General features: G+C 36.1%; 2 protein-coding genes across 4 annotated transcripts in view; one reads left to right on the forward strand and one right to left on the reverse strand.

Annotated features, from left to right (window-relative positions):
- The first annotated feature begins 513 nt into the window (after positions 1-513).
- Positions 514-9,830, forward strand: METTL21C (methyltransferase like 21C). The gene is made up of 7 exons (XM_039730411.1): positions 514-545; positions 616-710; positions 809-875; positions 4,684-4,835; positions 6,372-6,514; positions 8,045-8,162; positions 8,722-9,830. The coding sequence occupies exons 4-7, from the start codon at positions 4,694-4,696 to the stop codon at positions 9,114-9,116; spliced, it is 798 nt and encodes a 265-aa protein (XP_039586345.1). The 5' UTR covers positions 514-545; positions 616-710; positions 809-875; positions 4,684-4,693; the 3' UTR covers positions 9,117-9,830.
- The window catches only part of TPP2 (tripeptidyl peptidase 2), a 52,716-nt gene continuing 38,197 nt past the window's right edge, over positions 7,076-21,594 (reverse strand). For all 3 annotated transcript variants that reach the window (XM_039730408.1, XM_039730407.1, XM_039730409.1), the window contains 6 exons: positions 20,093-20,244; positions 19,908-20,004; positions 18,914-19,044; positions 17,442-17,649; positions 10,998-11,117; positions 7,076-10,371 (listed from right to left, as the gene is read on the reverse strand). In XM_039730408.1, coding sequence (XP_039586342.1) covers positions 10,282-10,371; positions 10,998-11,117; positions 17,442-17,649; positions 18,914-19,044; positions 19,908-20,004; positions 20,093-20,244 — 798 coding nt within the window. In that variant the 3' untranslated portion in view covers positions 7,076-10,281. The remainder of the gene's footprint in view (positions 10,372-10,997; positions 11,118-17,441; positions 17,650-18,913; positions 19,045-19,907; positions 20,005-20,092; positions 20,245-21,594) is intronic.

Raw genomic sequence — 21,594 nt, forward strand, 5'->3', positions numbered from 1 at the left:
CTGGTTCATCCTCAACTCCTATGACATCCATCTGTTTTAAAATAATCTGCTGGAAGACCTTCTGATAAAAGTGGGATTTTCATTATTTTCATTTGGTTTTCATCCTCTTTCAGTCCATACAATATTTCCTATAGTTATGACCTGCAGTGAAGATGATGAGAAAGTTGTTTTTTCCTTAGGACTGACACTTCCCCACACTGTCTGTGACTCAGGGCAGGGAGGGTACCCAGAGCTTCCCCAGCCAGACGCTCAGCAGGGTGAGGAAGACCTGACCTTTTCCTGGTAGTGGGAGCTGCATGAACTTTTCCCTGTGCTTGGGCTGCTGCCAAGTTGCCACACTCATTATTTATGCGCTAGTTTGCCCACAGTAAGTTGCTGGCTTGGTTCAGCTCCGCTGACGTAAGGCAAACACAGAGAACAGCGTCGTCTGCAAAAACAGAACAAGAGTCTGGAGGAGCTGAGAAAGGTTTGTATGCTTGGGGCTTCAAAGTCTAAGAGGGTTTTTGACTTTGTACTGCACATGTGGAATTCTTAAGTGTAACATGGTAAGTGTAAGTTCTTCGAGCGCTGCCTGGTAATGTTACTCTAAATAACCTGCAATCCGACTGGCTGGAGGGGAAAGTTATTCTTTTCAGGTGCACGCCTGTATAAAATACCTCTGGAGCGTGCATCCACCCACAGGAAACTCCCCCTGCCCTCTGTCACATCAGGTACCCATGCAGCTGCCCACCTAACCTCGTCTGATGTGCCTTTGTGTTCCCTGCTAACTAACAACAGAAATACCTTTGTCTGAATTCTTGTATTTCAGGTCAGCTCTGCGAGCCCACAGAATCGAGCTCTGTTTCGTGCGGAGTGACGGTCACTGCGGTATTTGGGTGCGTTTACCTTGTAGATTCAAATATCACATAGATTTACTATAATGATGTTCCTAACATTGACTTTTCCTTTGTTTCCTAGAACTTGTATTGTTGGTGTTTATTTTTTTTTTAATTTACATCAAGGTAACATGAGAAAATTGCAGGAGCTCTAAAACAGATGTTAATGTATGGTTAAACCTGATATTGAAAAGAACAGACTGCACTTGCAAAGACCAGACTGCACATGTGAGCAAATGAAATCGGCTTTTGCCCAAGTATTTAAACTAACGCAGACTACACTGAGCAACTCTATGCTGAGATGAAACACATTTCAGCAGACTTGTGTTTGCAGCTGAAGATCCAGTGACACAGCACTGCTCACTAACCTACTCTTTTGTGGCCACATAACTGGATATTAAAAGCTATTTCCAAGCAATTGATTTCAGTAGCTTAAGAGGCACTAAGTTTATTCTTATAGGTGCCCGTTACCTTAAGGTTTATCATAATCTTACAATTTTCCCCTGTTACCTTGTTAATTTTATGTAATATTGTCAAATAGATATAGTTTTGTGAATTCTTCTTTCTTCCTTAGGTTCTGAAGAAATCCAATGTGATTTTTTAAGTTTTGTTCACAACAGCTTAAGACTATTAATGAAGTCAATACTGGTTTAAAAACTCTGAAATACTTTAGATAATAATTTCCCAAAAAAACTAATTTGGAAAAAAAACTGGCTACTAACATTCAAAAAGATCCAAGGGAACAGATTTTGCTTGCAATATTATCAAACCAAAATTCTTTGAGAGATATATAATTTTTAGTAAAATATGGATCAAGAAAATGTCAAAATAGTGAGAAATGTTGTTTTTTTGTAATTCTGTGAACACAGCAGCAACTTGAACATATATTGCATAGAGAATCCAATAATACAAACACCACCTATTTGCAGACAGCCTCTCAATATTCACTTGTGCCTGTAGCCTTCAGGAACAGTTTGTCGTTTAAAATGACAAAGCTGTGCATCATTAAGGCCAAGACACTAATATATTTGAATTCTTGCATTTGTAAGACTAAAACTGTCCTGTAGTTTGCAGCTAAAAAAGGACTTACTTTTAACTCCTATGAAATATGCCATTGAATAATTATGGCAGTAGAATGAACATGCGTATATATACATATATACACAGTCATGAACTCCTTTCTGTTCAGCAAAAGCTACATCTCTACAAGATATTATTATAGCATCCAGAAGCTCCAGCCAAAAACCAGAGCCCAGTGTGTCAGGTGACATACAAACACAGAGTGCATAGTGTTTATCCCCCCAAATCACCACCTAGGAACTCAGGAAACTTATGGACTTAAGGACCACACCAGAAGCAGGGTAACAATGGTATGGATTTTAGCCCTCCTGATCATTTTAACGAATTTAGTAAAATCAGCAAGGTTTCTTTACCAATATTTAAGCAGACTCCCATTTTAGGGGAACTCAAAGTACAAAGCGAGGGAAAACATAACAATTTTCATTTTGAAAATGTAACATATCTAATTGAGTTAGAGCTCAGTCTGAATGAGTGATAAATAGGGTATAGATATATATCAGGATCAGAGATACAATTTTATTTGCTGCAGGTTAATAGCAGCAAATAGCTGATAAACAAATTTGTATTTATCAAGCATGTTTCCAGGCTATTTTCTGGAATTCACTGCCACCCACAGCCAACTGAAATTTTGGCCTGATGTAGTAAGAGTTTGCTTAAGCAAGGAAAAAAATACAGGGGGATCACTTTCCACCCAAACTGACAAATTAACAGTTTATTAATTAAACAAGGCTTCTGATTTTATACATAGTAGACTACCGGACAAGGTAAAGTTTTAACCTACGTTTTAGTTTCAGGATTGTTTTTTTCACTTAAATAGCACAAATCATTTTTGTAAGGCTACAAGAGCCAAACAAAAAACCCCACCAAAACAAACACTTACTCCAAGCCCCTAAATATGAGAATGTAGTGCTCCGCAGGTTTCAACATAAAATGTTCAGAAGACTGTGTCTTCAACCAAATGTCTTCTGGCTGTAGCCATCACCAGTTCTGACAGATTCATCCCTTTTCATTATGTATCCTCCCAATTTTTCATAGAGATTTCCTAAAACATTAAAAAATGAGCAGATTTTATTCTAGCCTAAGGCATGAAAAGGAGACATTGCTCAAATCCAGAAGGCTACTTTTGATTAAATGAAAAATACCATTACTGTTGGAAGGAGATACACTGTGACATGTGGAATGTGAACATGGATACACTCACATCAGGGAATGCAGTGACTGCACCATTAACTTCAGTCTCTTACCCACCTTCATCTTACCTCAAATCACACACCACAGAGGAAAGCAGATCTTGTTACTAGACAGATGGAGGCCCTCTGAAGAAAAAAAAAAAACCTGCAGAAATCTCTTTAAAGCACTTTAAAACACTTTTTTCTGTTGCAGTACAAAATCACTGCCAAGATGGTGAAAATGCAGTCTCAGAGGAATTAGAACAGAAATCCTGTCCTTGTGAATAAACAGAACAGCAATAAGGAATATATCAGGTATCAGTAGAATTGCAATGGTGTCAATATCATGTGCAAATTAAATCACTCACATAAGTCAGCAGTCACACTGCTCCTTAAAAAATACCTGCAGGCATTGCTAAACATCTTGGCCACTGCCAAAGATTTACCCCTTCCAGCGAGGATATGTAAAATAGCCTCCTGCAGTATGATGCAACCCAAATGATACAATACTTTGCAGTGCCTGTGGCTGGAGAGAGCAAATAGGTAGTCTCAAAAATGAGCATAATGGACAAATGTTTTTATCATGGATAAAAACACAGCTCTCTCCAGCCATCACATTATGTGGGAAAGTGAACATGTACAGCCTCTGGCCAGAGCAAGTTATGAATCTTTACAATATAGATGTGTCTGTGTATATATTTATATCTATAGCTAATCTAATTTTCACACACTCACAGATATATGCATCTACATAGGTGCTTCACTGAAGAAAACTCCAGTCAAGCAAAGAATTTCACTGACCTATGTCTCTCCAAGCAAATCTGTATTAAATACTGTTCCTGCTTTTATTGATGCCAGCTGGTATCAATCAGTTCCTTCTTAGATTGGGTGCTGCCCTGTACCCTGGGGTTAACAGAGGGAGTTATCAAAAAATCTTATGGATTCAATCTTCTCACTGCAATGATTTCCTGACTGCCATCTGCATATTCTGCAGTTCTGCAGTATAACTGGGTTAGCTGTTCTGCAGGAAAAGACAAAGAAGAGAAGGTAACTCTATGCAAGGAGACAAAATCAAGAGCACTGACTGAAGCAAATGAAACAGTTTTATCTCTGGAATCATAAGTCCCAAGTTATTTGAAAATAGTAAATTATACAGATAAAAAGTCACAGATATTAAAAGACAGTTATCTTCCTCAGCTATTGCTTCAACTTAAAAGAGTAGCTCAATTTTCAGGCTGAATAGAATTTATGTCACTGTATCAATTCAGTGACATAAATTCTAAGTTTCTGCTAAATTATAAAATAAACACAATGATAAAAATTATAAATGAGACAGAAGAAAAATTCTGACAGTATTACTACATTCCCAGAAACAGTTTGTACCACACAGTGGAGTGGAGATGTCCCATCTCATCCTGTTTCTTCAGTCCATCACTGAAAAAAACTCCAAAAGGCCACCAAAGGCCACCTAAACTACTCACTGTCTATTTACACACATATTTCATATGAAGAGAGTACCTGAAAGATTTTATAACATTATTTTTTCCCTTCTGTTTCAGCTCTTTTGCCATGATCTCTGCACATCAGCCACCATTCCCCAGCAAAATTCAAAGAACAATGGACTGCCAATCCGAAGAAGAAGAAACCTGTGAAGAGGAGTACGACTCTGAAAACTGCACTTGCAGCTCTGAGCGTGCAAAATCTGACACAGGTTTAGTCCAATTTAAATGCTACAATTGCTATGGCATGCTAACATATCATATTTTGATTTTTCTCAGTCTTCAAACAGTAGATGTCATCATGCAACTTTTCCTTTGATATCCAATTTCCCCCATTCTTTCATTGTATATTTGCAAATATTATCAGATGAAATCTACAAGAAATCCCCTCTATCTCAATAATTAAGAAATATATTTAAAAAGGTCTCTGGATTTTATTTAGACATATAAGAATTATTTCTCAGTTGAAATCTCTTACAAAAGAGATATGGTTATAATATGCATTGATTGGGCTTGTACTGTTGAAGCTGTGTTGCAGATTTTAACAGGCTAAACTGCTCCAACAGCTACTAAGGATTCCAGGCAGGCATCAGTTAAAATCCAGAGCAAATTTTGCCCTTGCAGTTAATTCTATGCATATCCTTGCAACGAAAGTTCAGCCATTCCAAACAGTGTCCTTGTTTTCAGTGATATCAGATGGAACAGCCTCAGCACTGATCTGAAGAACCTCAGCCATGAGTCCCCTTGCTATGATTCCTTGCTATGAGTCCTTGCTAGGACAACTGTAGCACTGACTTGCTGAACTACACTGTGTATGCCAACATAAAAAGCATCTAACAACCCTCCTTCTGTGGAAGAATGATTAAAAAACAACCACTAAGAGTTAGGTTTTCTTCAATGTAGGATGTAAATCCTAAGTCCTTATGTAAAAAACAGCTTGCTGTTCTAGAGCTGCTGGCCTCACAAATGAAATCTACAGCACAGACACCAAAATACAAGCTAACATAATCCTGAAAAGCTTCTAGATATTATTAGCAGAGTTTTTTATTTGAATTGGTAGCTTTTCCTAAAAGGCTTGTTTCTATCTCTGAATTGCTCATGTGAATACCTAGAATGGCAGGAAATGACCATTGCTCCTTTCACTCCCTGGCCACCCAGACTGTCTGGTTTTGGACAGCAACTAGTTTTCAATGAAGGGGTGGTCAGGCATTGGAATAAGCTGCTCAGGGAAGTGGCAGAACCACCACCCACAGAAGTGCTCAAAAGATGCGTAGAATATTTGAATTGGTAGCTTTTCTATCTCTGTAGATAGAAACAATAGGCTTGTTTCTATCTCTGAATTGCTCATGTGAATACCTAGAATGGCAGGAAATGACCATTGCTCCTTTCACTCCCTGGCCACCCAGACTGTCTGGTTTTGGACAGCAACTAGTTTTCAATGAAGGGGTGGTCAGGCATTGGAATAAGCTGCTCAGGGAAGTGGCAGAACCACCACCCACAGAAGTGCTCAAAAGATGTGTAGATGTGGGGACATGTTTTAGCAATGAAATGAACATAGTGCTGAGCTGGCTAATGGCTGGATTTAATGAACTTCCAAATCTTTCCCAACTTTAACGATTCTGTGATTCAAGACCAATGTCCTGAGAGCTCTTCTAGTCCACATGCCCACATACTGTTTTTGGAAAATACTTTTTACCCTTTAACAAGTTGCACACACACCCATGAAATTTCAACTTTGCTCTCAACAGGCTCACCAGTAACTCTTAAAATACTGCAGAACTGGGTTCCCAGAGTTTCACACTACTTTGATAAGGAGCACTATACGTACGTTGGCCACCAAATTGTCATTCAGGAGTCCATAGAACACTTTGGAGCTGTGGTATGGCCAGGGGTAAGTACACAAGACCACATGCAGAAAGCTCACGTGACACAAGAGAAAATCAGGACAGCAGCACACAAATATTAAGGAAGCTTTCTTAGATGATACTTCTGACATTGGAAGTTTCCCTATGCAAAATGAAGTCCTTCAGCAGAAAACTCTGCCTTAGGGTAATTTGCCAGTTCATGCCAAAAGGACTACAGCACCAAAACATTTGTACACTGGATGTAGAGATTGAAAAAAAAAATTCAATAAGGGAACTCAGGAAGAAACATTCAGCTTTCTCCATGCTTCCAATCAGTCACTGCGGGGAAGTAAATAATCAGCAGTACTAATAGGAGGCTGAAAAAGAAAACTGTGATAGATTAAATAAATAAAAGATGTTAAAATTACTAAATGTGCTTCTTTTAAAGAAAAGGCTGGAACAGTTTCATTACAGTATGGAAAATCATACTTGTAAGCAGTTCTTCAGTCTCTGCTTCTCCCACTCTTAAAAACAGAATTTTATGCAGACTAAGAAAACTTGCCTTTGAGGGAAGAGAGATATAACTGATAAAGACAAGAAAATCAGGATTTCAAAATTGTTCAGATCCACATTTATTTAAAAAGCTCACAAGAAAATGGCAGACAATTTCAAAACAATAGAGAGAGCATATGGGCGGGTGAAACAGGATCTTATTCTGAAATGTCAGATCATCAATTCGCACATTAATCAAGTGTCAGAATGCAGATGGTAAAACTCCCCAAGAAAATTGAGAGGTTGCACAAATTGGACTGGTGATTCATTAGCTGTCAGCTTTCCCAGAGCAGGTAGACAGTGTTGCATTATGAAAAGCACAAGAGTTAAAACAGTAACACAATTCTAAAGAAGAGAAGCAAAAGGGGGAAGACTGCTTCTTTGGCATCAGTTTATGTTGTTAATAAACAGCCCACTTATATTCTGCTGATAAAATCTTTACAAAGGCCTAATAATATTTTCATACAGTGCTGTTTTGTTTTTTTCAAAGGTTATACTATTATCAATAAACAAGTATAGAGTTTGTAAATAACCAATTTTCAATATCTTCTTTGCTAAAAAAAATGGAAACAAAAGAAGTTTTTTAAAAATCTCTGCTGAAGCCTAAAGTTACTGTATAATAGTGATAGTACAGCATAACATTTATGATACTAAACCAGAACATTACTTCCTACATATTGTTAAACTTTGCTGTTCTGACTGTATGGTTCACATCTTAACACTGCCTATCCTTGTGGGTCCTTTCCAACTCAGCTTATTCTGTGATTCTGTCTTGAGCTGTCAGAGGACTCATGTAAAAGTGTGTAGTAAATCACATAAACTTAAAACGAAAAATAAATTGCTTTAAGTTTTTTTATATTAAAAAACCAGGATACATCACAATTCTTCCCATCTTACATTTTTGTTACACCCATCAGTGTTTCTCATTATACTAAAAAGACACAACACCCTTATATAAAAACATCTAATGAATTTTTGTGCAACTTAGCTCTTACCCTCTTATGGATATGTGTTAACCATTTTAGGCACTGGCTTTATCTCAGTATCTGGAATCAAATCAAGAACAATTCAACCTCAAAGACAAAAAAGTTTTGGAAATCGGTGCTGGAACAGGCTTGCTTTCTATTGTGGCCTGTATCTTAGGTTGGTAAATTTGTATTTCCTTTGTGAAATTTGTATTTCTAGTGAACGATGATCTAGCTCTGCATTGTCACTTTAAGGCAATGAAACAACAGTAGAAGTAAACTTTGTAACTGTTCATTTGTTGTTGTTTTAAATGAAAATCACTGTAAAATACTGTTTTGTTAACTAAATTACCCTAGTTATAGGGGAGTGGGAGGCTGGACCAGTTATGAAGATGAAGCTTCATACATGTTCAGCTATGTACCTATGAATTTTGCCCTGTCTCAAGTGAAAGGATGAGAGGAAAGAGCCCTAAGTTGTGCCAGGGGAGTTCAGATTTGATATTAGATTTTTTTTTTTATTTTACAGAAAGGGTGGTTAGATACCCTTAGATTAAGTTGGCCAGGGAGGTGGTGGAGTCACTGTATCTGGAAGTATCCAACAGGCATCTGGGTTTGGGACTTGGGGATATGGTTTAGGGGCGATTAGGGTAGTGCTGGGTTCATGGTTGGACAGATGATCTTGAAGGTCTCTTCCAACCTTAGTGATTCGTGAATTAACAAACTCATGTTTTCTTTAGGGGCTCACGTTACAGCTACTGATTTGCCTGAAGTTCTTGAAAATCTATCATATAATATTTCAAGAAATACACAGAACTTGAATATGCACAAACCTGAAGTGAGAAAACTGGTATGGGGAGAAGGCCTCAATGAAGAATTTCCTGTATCAACTTACCATTATGATTTCATACTGGCAACTGATGTTGTGTACCATCATGGAGCTCTGGACCCCCTGCTAGCAACAATGGTGTACTTTTGTAAGCCAGGAACAGTATTACTATGGGCAAATAAATTCAGATTCAGTACAGACTACGAATTTTTGGAAAAAGTTTGCAGTATATTTAACACAACCATTCTAGCAGAATTTCCAGAATCAAATGTCAAGCTGCTTAAAGCCACAGTAAGAAAGAATTAAAGAGAAAACTATTACTGATCTTGATTTAACGGCAGCACCTCACAGATTGGAATGCTTCCCAAGATTATGTTGCACCACCTGTGCATTTATGGTTGTAAAGTTGCAGTTGCATCTAAGTTTTGCATTGCAAATAGAAAAACCCAGCAAGGCAAAAGATATAGCAGTTTGTCTCTGGTTGATAAATATGACCTGTTCAAACTGACCAACTCCCCTCCACTGAAGGAACAATGTTATTAAGAAGGCTTTAACAAAAAGCATTGATCTTCTGGGCTGCACTGAACTTCTGCTGTTTGTAAGCTTTCTTTCAGCACATTTTACTTAGGTACTCATCCAGAAACCAATACAATTTTTAGCTTCAGTATTTTTATTCATTATAAAAATCTTTTAAAGTATCAGAGTGAACATGGTGGTATTTTGATCTTCAACTTTGCACATTTATTCTGCTGTGTTTTGTATTTTTAACATTAATAAACATCTATGTATAGCTTTACAATATCTGATTAACATGTAACTGTCTGGCACTTTTATACACGTATCAGCCTGTTCTGATACTCAGCTTAACCAGGATTTCTGAATTTGCCTGAAATCACTCCAAAATGAAGAGTTTTGAAAATTTACAAGAGTACCTATGCATCAGCAATTGTGAGAAACATTGTAACCATTTGAGAGGTTGAATTTTTCTCAAAAACATTAAATGTAAACTCTTGCAAATAATACAGATGTCCATTATTTTTCATCTAATAAGTAAGATTTTAGCTACTCTTGAAGTAGCTTTAAGGCCTTCATACAATTGAAATTAAGATCAAACATGTTAAAATTCAGTGTACCATAAAAAATACAGAACTTTTACAGGTTTGCAGTTCAAAGTAACAATTCAGAACATAACATGCATGCAGTAATTCTTTCCAAACTAATTCCAAATCCTTGATGTTGGCAGTTCTGGCACATCCATTGCCAGCAATGGGATGCACAATAAAGAAACTCCCTGATGACAGGAGTTAGGTTAACAGGTATTAAGCCATACCCAGGTGCCCTTACTGATAAATACACACAATTTAATAATCAGCATTCAGTAATGAAAACATGCGTTCCAATAAAAAGTCAAACTTCTCTTTTCCTATCCTGTCCCATATAAAATCATTTTAATTTTACAATTGTTGATTCTCTAGAATACACAATAATCAGGTGGATACATGACAGGAAGCCAATTTGCAGTGAAAGTTGCACAATGAGTCCATCCAAGCAACTTCATTAGCTGAAGAAAAAAAGCACACATTAAAAAAATGAATCTTACTCTTTTTAACATCTAAATCTAAACTAACACTGAATTGATATCAACACTTTACTAAAAATGTCTATAATCTGAAAGACAAGAGATTGAAGATCTGGTAAGCTTTGAATTCTTCAGTCCTGAAAAGGACCCCTCCTCCCCATTCTATATGATCCACATTCTTTCAACATAATGCACACAAATTTAATCTTAGGAGTTCCCATTAATTCTCCCTTAAGTTCTACGAGCAGTAATTATGATTATTCTAGTTAAAAAAAACCCCAGTGGTACAACAGCAACACAAGGGGATTTTTATGTAGGTATCTTTGACTAAGTTGTCTCTACTTCCTTTATGGCCCCACAGTAAGTTCCAAAAAGTAAATCTGCTACAAACAACAGTTACTCACAAACAAGTTATTCTAGAAAAAGGGAAAAAAAAAAAAATCACTGTTTCAAATGAAGACTGAGTTACAAAACCTGGAAAAAGTTAAAATACTACATTTAGTGCTTTCTAAAATGAGAAGAGTACAAAAAATTCCAGAAGACTTATATCTTCTGAAAGGTTATACAGCATGAACACAGGTCCCATTCCTTGGCCAAGCACTCCTTACCTGAATGCAGTTTTTTAAGTTGTCTTTTGTTGGCTTTTCTTCCGCAAGTTTTGTGGCAAACTTGAGCCCTCTTCCATACATTTTATTTACCAATGCATGCTTATAGGCAAAAGTCAAAACCTAGAATGTAAATTTAAAAAAAAACAAAGCAAATTATTTTAATATCTTACAAGGTTTAACAAGTGAGATCAAATTCTGTTCAGGTAGCAGAAGTGATACCAAGTAAAACATTTACACGAGATATTTGCAGTATAACAGATGATTCACAGTAGTAGTCATAAACACGAACTTCTTAGAGACTATTTTTGACTTCACAAACATATTTGACTTCAGAACTTATGTAACACAGATGTCACTATTTTAATTTTTTGTCACATTTCTAGCTTTTTTGGGTTTTCAATCTCTACAGGCAACTGTAAGGCATATTAAAAAGATAATTGAAGAATCACCAACCAGGCAGATATATTTTTGACCCAGAGAAGCAAAAACCAAATTGAGAACTTTAATTCCTAGGTAGTCACAAACTTATTGCAGAAACAAGTATGGATGTACAGGGTGAATGATATATACAGACAAAGACAGAGAAATGTACATAATTATAAACAAGCAATGAAGACAGGTAAGCATGAAGACAAGCCTCAGATTTTAGGTCAGCTCCTCATTATTGGTAACTTTTTAAGAAGAGATGATAAAAAAGCTCCTTCTTGATAATATTATTTCAAAAAAGCAGTCCTTACCAATGCAGTAGCTCATGTGAGCAAATGAATGTGTCTACCTAAAACCTAATAAATTTAGGTTCTTAACACCTGATCACTGACAGCATTCAGGGTGTTGCAAGATGGTTCAAACCATTTCACCAGCTGCAGGACTAAGAATTAAAGCAATCAAGACACTTTCATATATTCCCTTTGGAACACTCACAGTAAATAAGATATTTTTTATTTTTACTGAAGAGTGACACAGCAGTAAATTTGGTGAATATGGTGGTGTGTCTGTTGTTGGCAGTGTTTATGAAATCTTTCATTAGAGCTTGCTATTCATTTCCCCTCATTCACTACAACACTTTTCCTTTGCACTGACTCAGCAATAAAGATTGAAGATTTCCCACTTAACATATCCCATTAAGAAAAGCTAACAGAAACCCTTCAAGGATGTACAGAAACACGTTTTGCATTACAGAAAAAAATTAAGTATTTCTCAAGAATATAAACATTAAGGAACCAGAGATCTGAATCTTGTCAGGAGTGAAGAACCTGTCTAGTTTTAGCAGCCTGAACACTTCCACTTAATGTTAATCACATGCACAAGTCTTTGCAGAATCAATAGTTAAAATATAAAAAAAGAAAAACTTAATTATCAAGCAAGTCAAGGTGTAATTTTAAAGCTTCAAGATAACTATGCCAAAGTATTCAAGAGTTGCTCATTCTTCTTCTGTCTTCAAATACTTATTTTGCTGTATTGAAATATTCACTTAAGCTGTTGTAGCTTACAACACACACATATATGCAACAATGAGCATACAGCACCATTCACATATACAATTTTCCAAATATTGCTATTGGAAAAATATTCTGCATGCTGCATTCTCAATCCAATTATTCTGGATATTTTCCTAAAGCAAGACACATTAGCAAACACTTCTGAATAACTGCTCAGTGGATTTATTAGCAGACTTAGTTGGCTAAACTAAACTTAAAAAAATTGCTCTTCTGTAAAAGATGATAGAACCACAAAACAAAAAAACAAACAAAAAAAAATCAAATGAAAAATGTATTGGAGCTCTCAGCAAATATAACATTTCTGAGGCTAACCAGAAATAATGTCACTGCTCTATGAAGAAAGCTCTTACCTGACCCTGTAAGTTTTGAATGGTTATTGAACATCAGTGATAAAGGCAGGAGGAAAGCCACTTGACAGCATTTCTTTCGTAACAGGGCTTCCTAGAGTTTTTGTGGCAAGAAAACAAAGCATTTTACGAAATACCCTTGCTCCGGCTAAATAAAAGGTTGGGTATTTCTAAATGAGAAAAAGGTTCTCTGCTGAACCAAAGGGTTTAAGACAATGCTCCAAGAGCTCCTGACATAAGACAATAATTTCTGTGTTAGTGTTCAGAAAAAAACCCCAATCAACTGTATACAAAGTTCACCAAAACTACTAAAAATTCATTAGCACTTCAGAAGTTATGAACAATGCATGAGTTGATTTAAAATCAGAATTTGTTTACAAACAAAAGATGTTAGATAAGAAATAGTACTTTACAATTCGTACATATATTGGCCAAATTAAGTCTTATAGATAAAATACTGCAAGCTTTATAAGATCACAGAAGTAAAGGCTATGATTCCTTGATAAGTGTAAGGAAAATGTAAACTGCAGTGCTATTAAGATATAATAAACAGCTGCTATCTGAATGTATAAAACCATGAAAGAAACCTATTTTTAGTATCCAAAACCAAACTGTTAGATGAAAGAATAGTAATGACCTCAAAGTATTTGATATTATTTCATAACTATATAATAAAATAATAAATTATATAATAAATATAATGAAGGCCAGCTTTTGCATAAAAGCAATATGGGCCAGAAATTGCACAAAGAGCAATAAAAGTGTATTGAGAAAAGGCAATGCAGGCTTCTAGGATACTGGGGGAAAATCACTGTTAAGATCCTTTATTCCCCAAACTAATGGCCTGGAATACTACATGTGCTAGGACACAGACCCATGAATGTGTTTGGTTGTCCACCTCCTAACTAGCCATTGGCTATAAAGATGCATATTTAGGACAGTAAAATGCTGAAATGATCTCTCTGAAGACATTTGTGGGGCTGAAGTATTTAAAAGCTAGAAAACACTCTTTAAAAAAGTATGGTTGAATCCAGCAATACTAAAATGCCTAATGAAACTTTTCTAGTATCCTAATGTTGTTACCTATGGAAACAGACTTGTATAATCAATTAATTAATAATTTCAAGAGCTGATTACAATATACCTACATTTATCTATAGTTAAAATACAAGGTTAAACAATACAATCTCTAGGTAATATACTCCAGCTATTTATAAGGACACTGAAGTTGCAATGTTTACAATTCCCAACAAATGAGCTTTTTCAGGTTTATATACATCTATAGTAATAAACTAGGCTTTCTTAGCTATGTTTGTTGATTTTTCTGTGCTCTATTAACTGTCCTATTATAAATAAAAACTACATTAATAAAAAAATACTCATTTTCATGGAAGCAAGGGGCATTAAAGGAATCAAATATCCAGCAACGCATTTTTGGCAGTGACTGAATAAAATCAGCTGGAAGAGACAGCTGCATCTGACAATACAAACTGTATCAGGAAAAACAATCCAAGTTAAAGATGTTTAAAAGATAAGATGGAAAGCTATGGGCCTTTTACTTGTTATTAAACTTATTTTTAAGTGTGACTTTGTTTTTTCCCCACAGCTACTAAAGCTTGAGGAGCATTACATTCTACAGATTGGTCATTCCCAATAACAAACACACAACATCCTACTACTCTCCTGTAGCAGTTGTGTTTAAAACAGGATTTTGGCCTAGAAAATGTAAAGCCATGTTCTAGGAAAATAAAGCGCTACCATAATAATGTTTGCATAATCTATCAAATACCTGCTGCATAAAGCTTTCTTAACTGGAGTTTATTTGAAATGCTTTTGCATACACAGGGGACATAAATATTTTCTTTTGTGTTTAGTTTAAAATGAAAGTTCAGATAATAGCTGAAAGTATGAACAAATGCGCTTACTATCAAAATTAAAGTTACTTCCCTACATCCTTGCTACAATACGGTGACAAGCAGGTTACTTCAGTGACAAATAGACAATTCAAAGGAACTACCAAATGCCCTGTGGTGCCCAGGTGCTACATCTGCAGAGGAGAGACGAAACAAGGGACAGTACTTTATTTACTAGAAGGTGAGAAGAAACACATAGAAAAGTGATGATGCTCCTGATTCCACTTTAGAAACAACCTAAAAGAAAGCATGGTCTCTCTTGGTTTTCAAAAATTTACATAGCCTTTTAATTACTGACAGCTGCATGAACTTTATAGGAAGCTTAGAGCTAAATGCACTTAGAGCAATGCTTCTGTCTTAAATAATATAAATACATAATTGAATGATCAGTGCAGTACTTAAATGCCTGATTTCCATCCCTTTTCACCCAGATGTTCCATCTTTCGAGTGCCAGTATTACACAGCCATGTCTACATAAAAGAAGAGCTCCACGTTTTCATCTCCAACACACTGCTTCAGAGTAAGCTGGCTGTCTCTTGACAACTCTCCTTTGCTGGACTTTCACACAAAGTCTATCCCCTATCTGACTTGGCTGCTCCACTTTCAATCTGTGCTGGTTTAGGATGGGCTAATTAGTTTTCTTCACAGCAGCTGGTATGGGGCTTTGTTTTTGATTTGTGCTGCAAAGAGTGTTGATAAGTCAGAAATGTTTTAGCTGTTGCTGAGCAGTGCCTGCAGAGCCCAGACCTCTTCTGCATCTCATCCCACTGCACTAGTGAGAAGCTGGTGGTGCACAAGTGAGTTGGGAGCAGAAACAGCCAGGACAGTGATGCCAACTGACCAAAGGAATATCCCACACCACATGGCACCATACTCAGCATATAAAGCTGGGTAAGAAGTAGAAAAGGTGGAAGTTTAGAGTAATGGTGTTTGTCTTCCCAAATCATGGCCGCATATGATGAAGCCTGGCTTTCCTGGAGATGGCTGAACATGTGCCAACCCATGGGAAGTGGTGAATGAATTCCTTGATTAGTTTTGCTTGTGTGGAAACCAACCCATGGGTAGTGGTGAATGAATTCCTTGATTAGTTTTGCTTGTGTGGAAGGCTTTTGTTTTACCGACTGTTTTTGCACCCTACAAGTAGCTCTATAGGCCTCATAACAGTCAATCAGTTTAGATTTCAATTTGAGTAATAAAACTCAAAGTATGAAAAAGAAGACAAACATAGTACATAAACAGGATGGAAATTATTTCCATATGAAATGCTACAAAAATCTAGATAAGTTTTGATCTTTTAGTACCAATTTAACAATACAGAAGAATCAATTTTTCAGAGCAAAACCGGAATATACACTTTTGAGAAATCCATGATTAAGACAGTCAAAGAGAGAGGTTCCTAATCCGTAGAACTCAAATCAGTTACTTATTCAAGGCCCAAAGCACACAGCTCAGCAATGCTATCTGTCTTGAAATAAAAGCCAAAGAGTAAAACTCCCAACAAAATGTCTATATTGGAATTCTTCCTCTGAAATTATTCCCATCAGCTTTAAAAAAATAAAGAGTAGGAGACAAATAAACCAGGGGTTACTATGCTGGAGCGAAGTACTGCATTTACAAACAGACAGCAAGAAAATCATGTGCCAAACAATATGACTGAAGCACAAAATCTGCTACCACATGATATTATTGTCAGTTAACGATTAGAGGAGATACGCTGAAAAGATGTATGTGCACAAGGACATATACATTAAAGTAAGGAGGGTAAGCACCATCAACCTTCCTGCCCAGGCCTCCACCAAAAGCACAAGTTCTTACAGGAAAAGTTTATCTACTGTCAAGGAAGTTAAATGCTTTATCTTGTTTGTTTTTTTCTACTTGTATAAGTTTTTCTTTTGTAACAATCTGAAGCACTTTGGTAATTTTAAATAATTATCAACAAATACCCTGGTTACTTCATCTTCCACTAAAACACAGCCAAATGTGACAGTTAAGTTCAGAAACTAATTAACATCATTAGCTCAAAAGTTAAAAATACAAAGTCATAACCTCTCTAAATTAAAAGCTACATAATTAATCACCTACAATGGATTTTTTCCCCTTCTGAAATTGCTGTCTTGAACAAAGTAGAAAAAAAATTCAGATCTTGGGATCAGAAATACTGAAATGACAGGGAAGTCTGTGCTAATAAATATGTTAAGCGTAATTATTTCCGAGGGTTTCTTCCTTTACCTCTACAGACATTACTGACAGCAAAACACAAAACTTCTCTTGTCCATAGTGTGGAAGAGGCTACAGCATGCAGGACTGAACAGGGTGGGGTGCTGCACACCTCTGTGTGTACAGCTACAAGAGCGCAGAGGTTAATCGAAAATATTCCCTGGAAAGTACAGAAAGAAGCAATTCAATAAAGGAAGCAGCTTTTTTGTGGAAATCTGGCACTGTCTTACACCCTTCCCTTAACCTCTACATTCACTTGAACAGAGACAGGCCTACCATGAATTTGACAGGCTTGGCAAATCTCTGTAGAAAAAGGTCAAAGGAAGCACAAGGTACAGGAGGGACATCATGGCAAGGTAGAAGGGAGGAATGTACAAAGCTGTGCATACAAAGGCAGTGCATAATTCTAGAAGAAACCATCAGAAAACCCAACATGCAAATGGAAAAAAACCTGCTCTGGTCTCTTACCTTGCTGTCAGAAAGATCAGTCCATTTTGTTGTTTCCCAGAATGTCTCTGTCAAAGCTTCTGAGCAGCTTTCATGATCCTCATCTTTGCCTTCTGCATCACTGGAAGCAGCCCCTTCTTGGGTCTGCAGATGAAGAAGTTGGTCAGCCAGCGCACTTCCCTTTCGACAAAGTGCATCCACTAAAGTACTCTTCTGTTTCTCCATTTCACTAGGGAGAAAAAAAAAAGTATAAAAAATATTTAGACTCTTTTGTAGATACCTCTCTTAAGAACAGAAACAGTGCTAACTCAGTTTAAGATAAAAAGTTTACAGTCATTAGTACACCCAAGGCTATTTACTATAAATTAAACTAACCATAAAAGATTACCCAAAGACTACGCATTAATGATACTCAATCATTCTTCTAAGTATGAAATGCCTTAGATGACTTAAGGCAAGGGCAACTCAGGATTCTAAAAGTAAGTCAGCATCTAGAAATACACCTTTAATAGTTCCTGGCATTATAAACAGAGTTGACTCTACCACTAACATAAGCAGATATAATTCAACTGACTTCAAAGGAATTGCATCCATTTAAAGCACCACTGAATTTGGTATTCAATTTCAGCTGTTATATTCAAAACACATGACCTAATGGATCAACTTACCAAGAAATGTCTAGAATTAAGTTTATTATGTCAAGGCTTTGCTTTTATATTAGCAACTCTAGAACTACACACAAACCTGGATTCAGGATAGCTAGAACAGACAGAATAGCTTTACAATTGAAATCTGCTATTTTATAGATAATCCACAATGATGCATCTCCCATTTTAAGGGCCTAATAATCAGATCTGCCATTCTTTCACTAAAACAGCACCATGCTAAACACAGTGAAATCCATCACTTATTCTCCAGACTAAGGTGTCACCTTCAAAATACTATCTTCCTAAGGATATACATACTGATAGTACAGAAGAACAATCTAAAACTAAAGAAAAACAATGGGTCTCAAATACTCTGAAGCATGGTCATCACACTTTTTGCAAACGAAATCTCTTGCAAGCAAGCAGTTACTTCTTTGGCTGATATAAATTTTGTCTTCAAATACACTTGGGAAAGGTTGCAAAATATAAAGAAAAGGCAAGTAGCATTCAAATCAGATACTTCTACTAATACTCCAGTGGTCCCTCTGAGCTTAGACTAAGCTTGACACAACAACTTAAAATCCCATTTTTCTGATACCTTTAAATCCTGAAAGAACCTTTACTTATTTTATTGAATAAATAAAAAGTTGGAAGTTTCAGTGTCCCTGTATTCTGGAGATATAAGGGAATACAACAATTGTGTTGTTATATTTTAAACTGCGTGTGCCACACAACAATAATACAAGTTATCAAAAAAAGTTGCAGTCATTCCATTTCTTACATGCAGAGACAAAGTACATAGACTACAGAAATAGGATGCAGGAAAATTATTTACTGGGTAGGTACTTTTTTATAGTAGTTGCATCAGGTCTGGGATCAGTCTTCATGGCAAAATATACTGCTAATGCTGTTTGATCAATATGAGAGATTACTGTATTTGCAGCTTCAACGATTTCATCAAGCCTTTTCATTCGTTCCTAAAAGAAGAACATAAAGATGTTCAGCACCATAAAATCACTTCACTCTTGATTCTACTAACATTAGGGTGATTGCAAAGCTATGCAGAAATAACATTTGATCATTCAACATGTTATTTTCTCCATTTCATTCAAATTTTATTTAAAACACCCTGCAAAGTCACCAAGATTTCCTGCATAATTAGTCCATTTCACTGAAAACAAACTGTGAAATACGATTGGAGGTTGGAATATGCAAAATGCAGAGTTTACAGAAAAAAATCACCTTTCAGCACAAATCAGCACTTTTATATAATGTAGCAGTTATTAAATTCAGAAATAAGTATAAAACCAGAATGAAATGAAAAATACTCAACAATACACAAAGGTGCCTGTCTTCAAGATGAAAAAAAAAACCTCATGCCAACTCTTCTGTTGACAGTTCCCATTTTTGAGGACAATACTGGAAACTGGATTTAGCTGTGTCACTTTAGGGGGTTACTGTCCTCAGCTGTCTGAGTCATGCTTCTAGGAGAAATTACCAGTCCAGAAGAGAAACAGAAAGGATGTGTGTTTGTCTCAGTAGGCACCATTGAGAAGAAAACTATTGTAGACTACATAAGTATGAAAACTTAAAATGTGCTTAACTGAACAAGGCATAACTTGATGAGCAAACACACTTTGGCGAGGCATACTTTCTTTTATCCTGCTTTGGAATTAAATAAATCACAGTCAAGGGAGATACCTGTCACTCTAATTAGAAATTTCTGCTTTTTAATAATGTGCACCATCACTTCAAGTGCAAACGTGCACAAAGAAAGACTTAGTTGTTTAGGCTACATGGCTGTATTGAGACAAATCCAGTTTAAGAAGTGTTAAATAACCTTTTCAGAATCCAGCTGGTGAAGTCTTGCAACATACAGAGGAAGATGATTAGGAAATGCTTCTTTCAACTCACTATACATATCAGTTGTATCCAGCCTAGAAGAGAGCAGGACATAGCATGAAAGTACAGATTCTGAGTATTTTTATGAACTTTCAGCTTGTGTAGTAATGACAGCAGACATACTTGGTCATCCACTGTATTTTTAGGTCTCTTAAAGCTTCAGCAAATTCTTCTTTTGCATCTTTTTCTTTTTCCTGTTCTTTTTCTTTCTCTTTGCTGCCATTTTTACTCTTTGATGGTGATGGTATCAGATGATAATGAACAGTAAGGACATCCTGGAGGTGGGAAAAGAGAAACACATTCAGAGGGATACAGTACACTTTTTCTGGATATCACATGAAAGATAAATCATAGCCAGCAACTACTCTGAGCTACACATACAGTGAGTAAGGGTTCTGAGAGCAAAGATTAGACAGTACAAATTCAGGAACTGCTTTAAGTTTTTATTCTAAGCAATGCAAGGATGTAAATATTAGAACAGCACACTAGGAATTTAGCTATTTTGACATTTTTACATTCACATAATTTTACATAATATTAGTTAGGGAATAAGGTAGCTGGTTTTTTGTTTATTTGTTGATTATAAAAAGCAAATAACTTGGTTAAAAGGATAAGGGAAAAAAAGAGATCCTGTCCTACAAATCTGGTAACAAACAAATGAATAAAAATGGCTGAATTCTAAAAAATAGTACCACAGTAGGATAAACATGAAACATGTCATAGGACATGTTTATTACTCCCAAGATACAATTTCTTCTATGTGCATACTGAATTAGCTGATGCATCCACTGTCAACTGATTTCCAGTTTGCTGCTGCAGACTTTCCAGTTTCACCTGTATCTCAATTTTAATTAAGTATACACAACAGCAAGATTTTTTTAAAACCTTAAATGGTAGCATAGAAATATGACTATAGTTTGAGTTTATACTACACTAGACAATAACCAGCATGAGAAAACCAGTTACAGCTATTTAAAAAGAAAATCCTAACTCAGACCATGTACTTGAAGTCCATTTCCTGACAATTTACATAAAAATTTGCAAATAAGATAGCAATAGATTCCATCCACTGCTTCTAAAACCTCAAACTGCTGGGTGAGGCCATTTGTTAGTTTTGGTTTTAATGTTGCAATTTTTACACAAGCCTCTCCCTAAACAGGGAGGGCACCCGTCCCATTACTTTACATACAGGATACTTCACAGAGAAGATAACTAAGTTTCAATCCTCCAGATACCAGGTTGCAACATGGTGCAAAATACTGAGTTGCATGCTCAATTACTGTGGGAATTTAATTATTCTCACCAATTATTCCAGAATACATTTGTGGGAATGTTTCCCATAAACCAGGTCAGTTTTGTGTAGTAAAATTAACCCTTGTGTATAAGATGGAGTTAAAGTTACTTAAATAGCAAGTAAAATGATGACAGAAACTGCAATAATGGACTTCAACACTACACTTCTGAAACATTCAAAAATCATGCTGCAGGAAAATTTTATTTGAATTTGCAAACAGACCAGCATCTTGCTGTGGGTTACTGAATACAATACTGGTAAAAGTGACTTCAATATTCCCTTAAAAATTTTCTTCCAGCTACTTAATATGGAATCACAGAATCACAACATG

The sequence above is a fragment of the Passer montanus genome, unplaced genomic scaffold (genome assembly GCF_014805655.1).
Source record: "Passer montanus isolate IOZ18808 unplaced genomic scaffold, ASM1480565v1 scaffold72, whole genome shotgun sequence".
Classification (NCBI taxonomy): domain Eukaryota; kingdom Metazoa; phylum Chordata; class Aves; order Passeriformes; family Passeridae; genus Passer; species Passer montanus.

What these genes read in the sequence shown, in the direction of transcription:
- METTL21C (XM_039730411.1), top strand. Translation starts at nt 4,694, where the DNA reads ATGATCTCTGCACATCAGCCACCATTCCCCAGCAAAATTCAAAGAACA. An exon ending in GCGTGCAAAATCTGACACAG is followed by an intron (nt 4,836 to 6,371) that starts GTTTAGTCCAAT and finishes TGCTCTCAACAG; the next exon opens with GCTCACCAGTAACTCTTAAA. An exon ending in TATTGTGGCCTGTATCTTAG is followed by an intron (nt 8,163 to 8,721) that starts GTTGGTAAATTT and finishes TGTTTTCTTTAG; the next exon opens with GGGCTCACGTTACAGCTACT.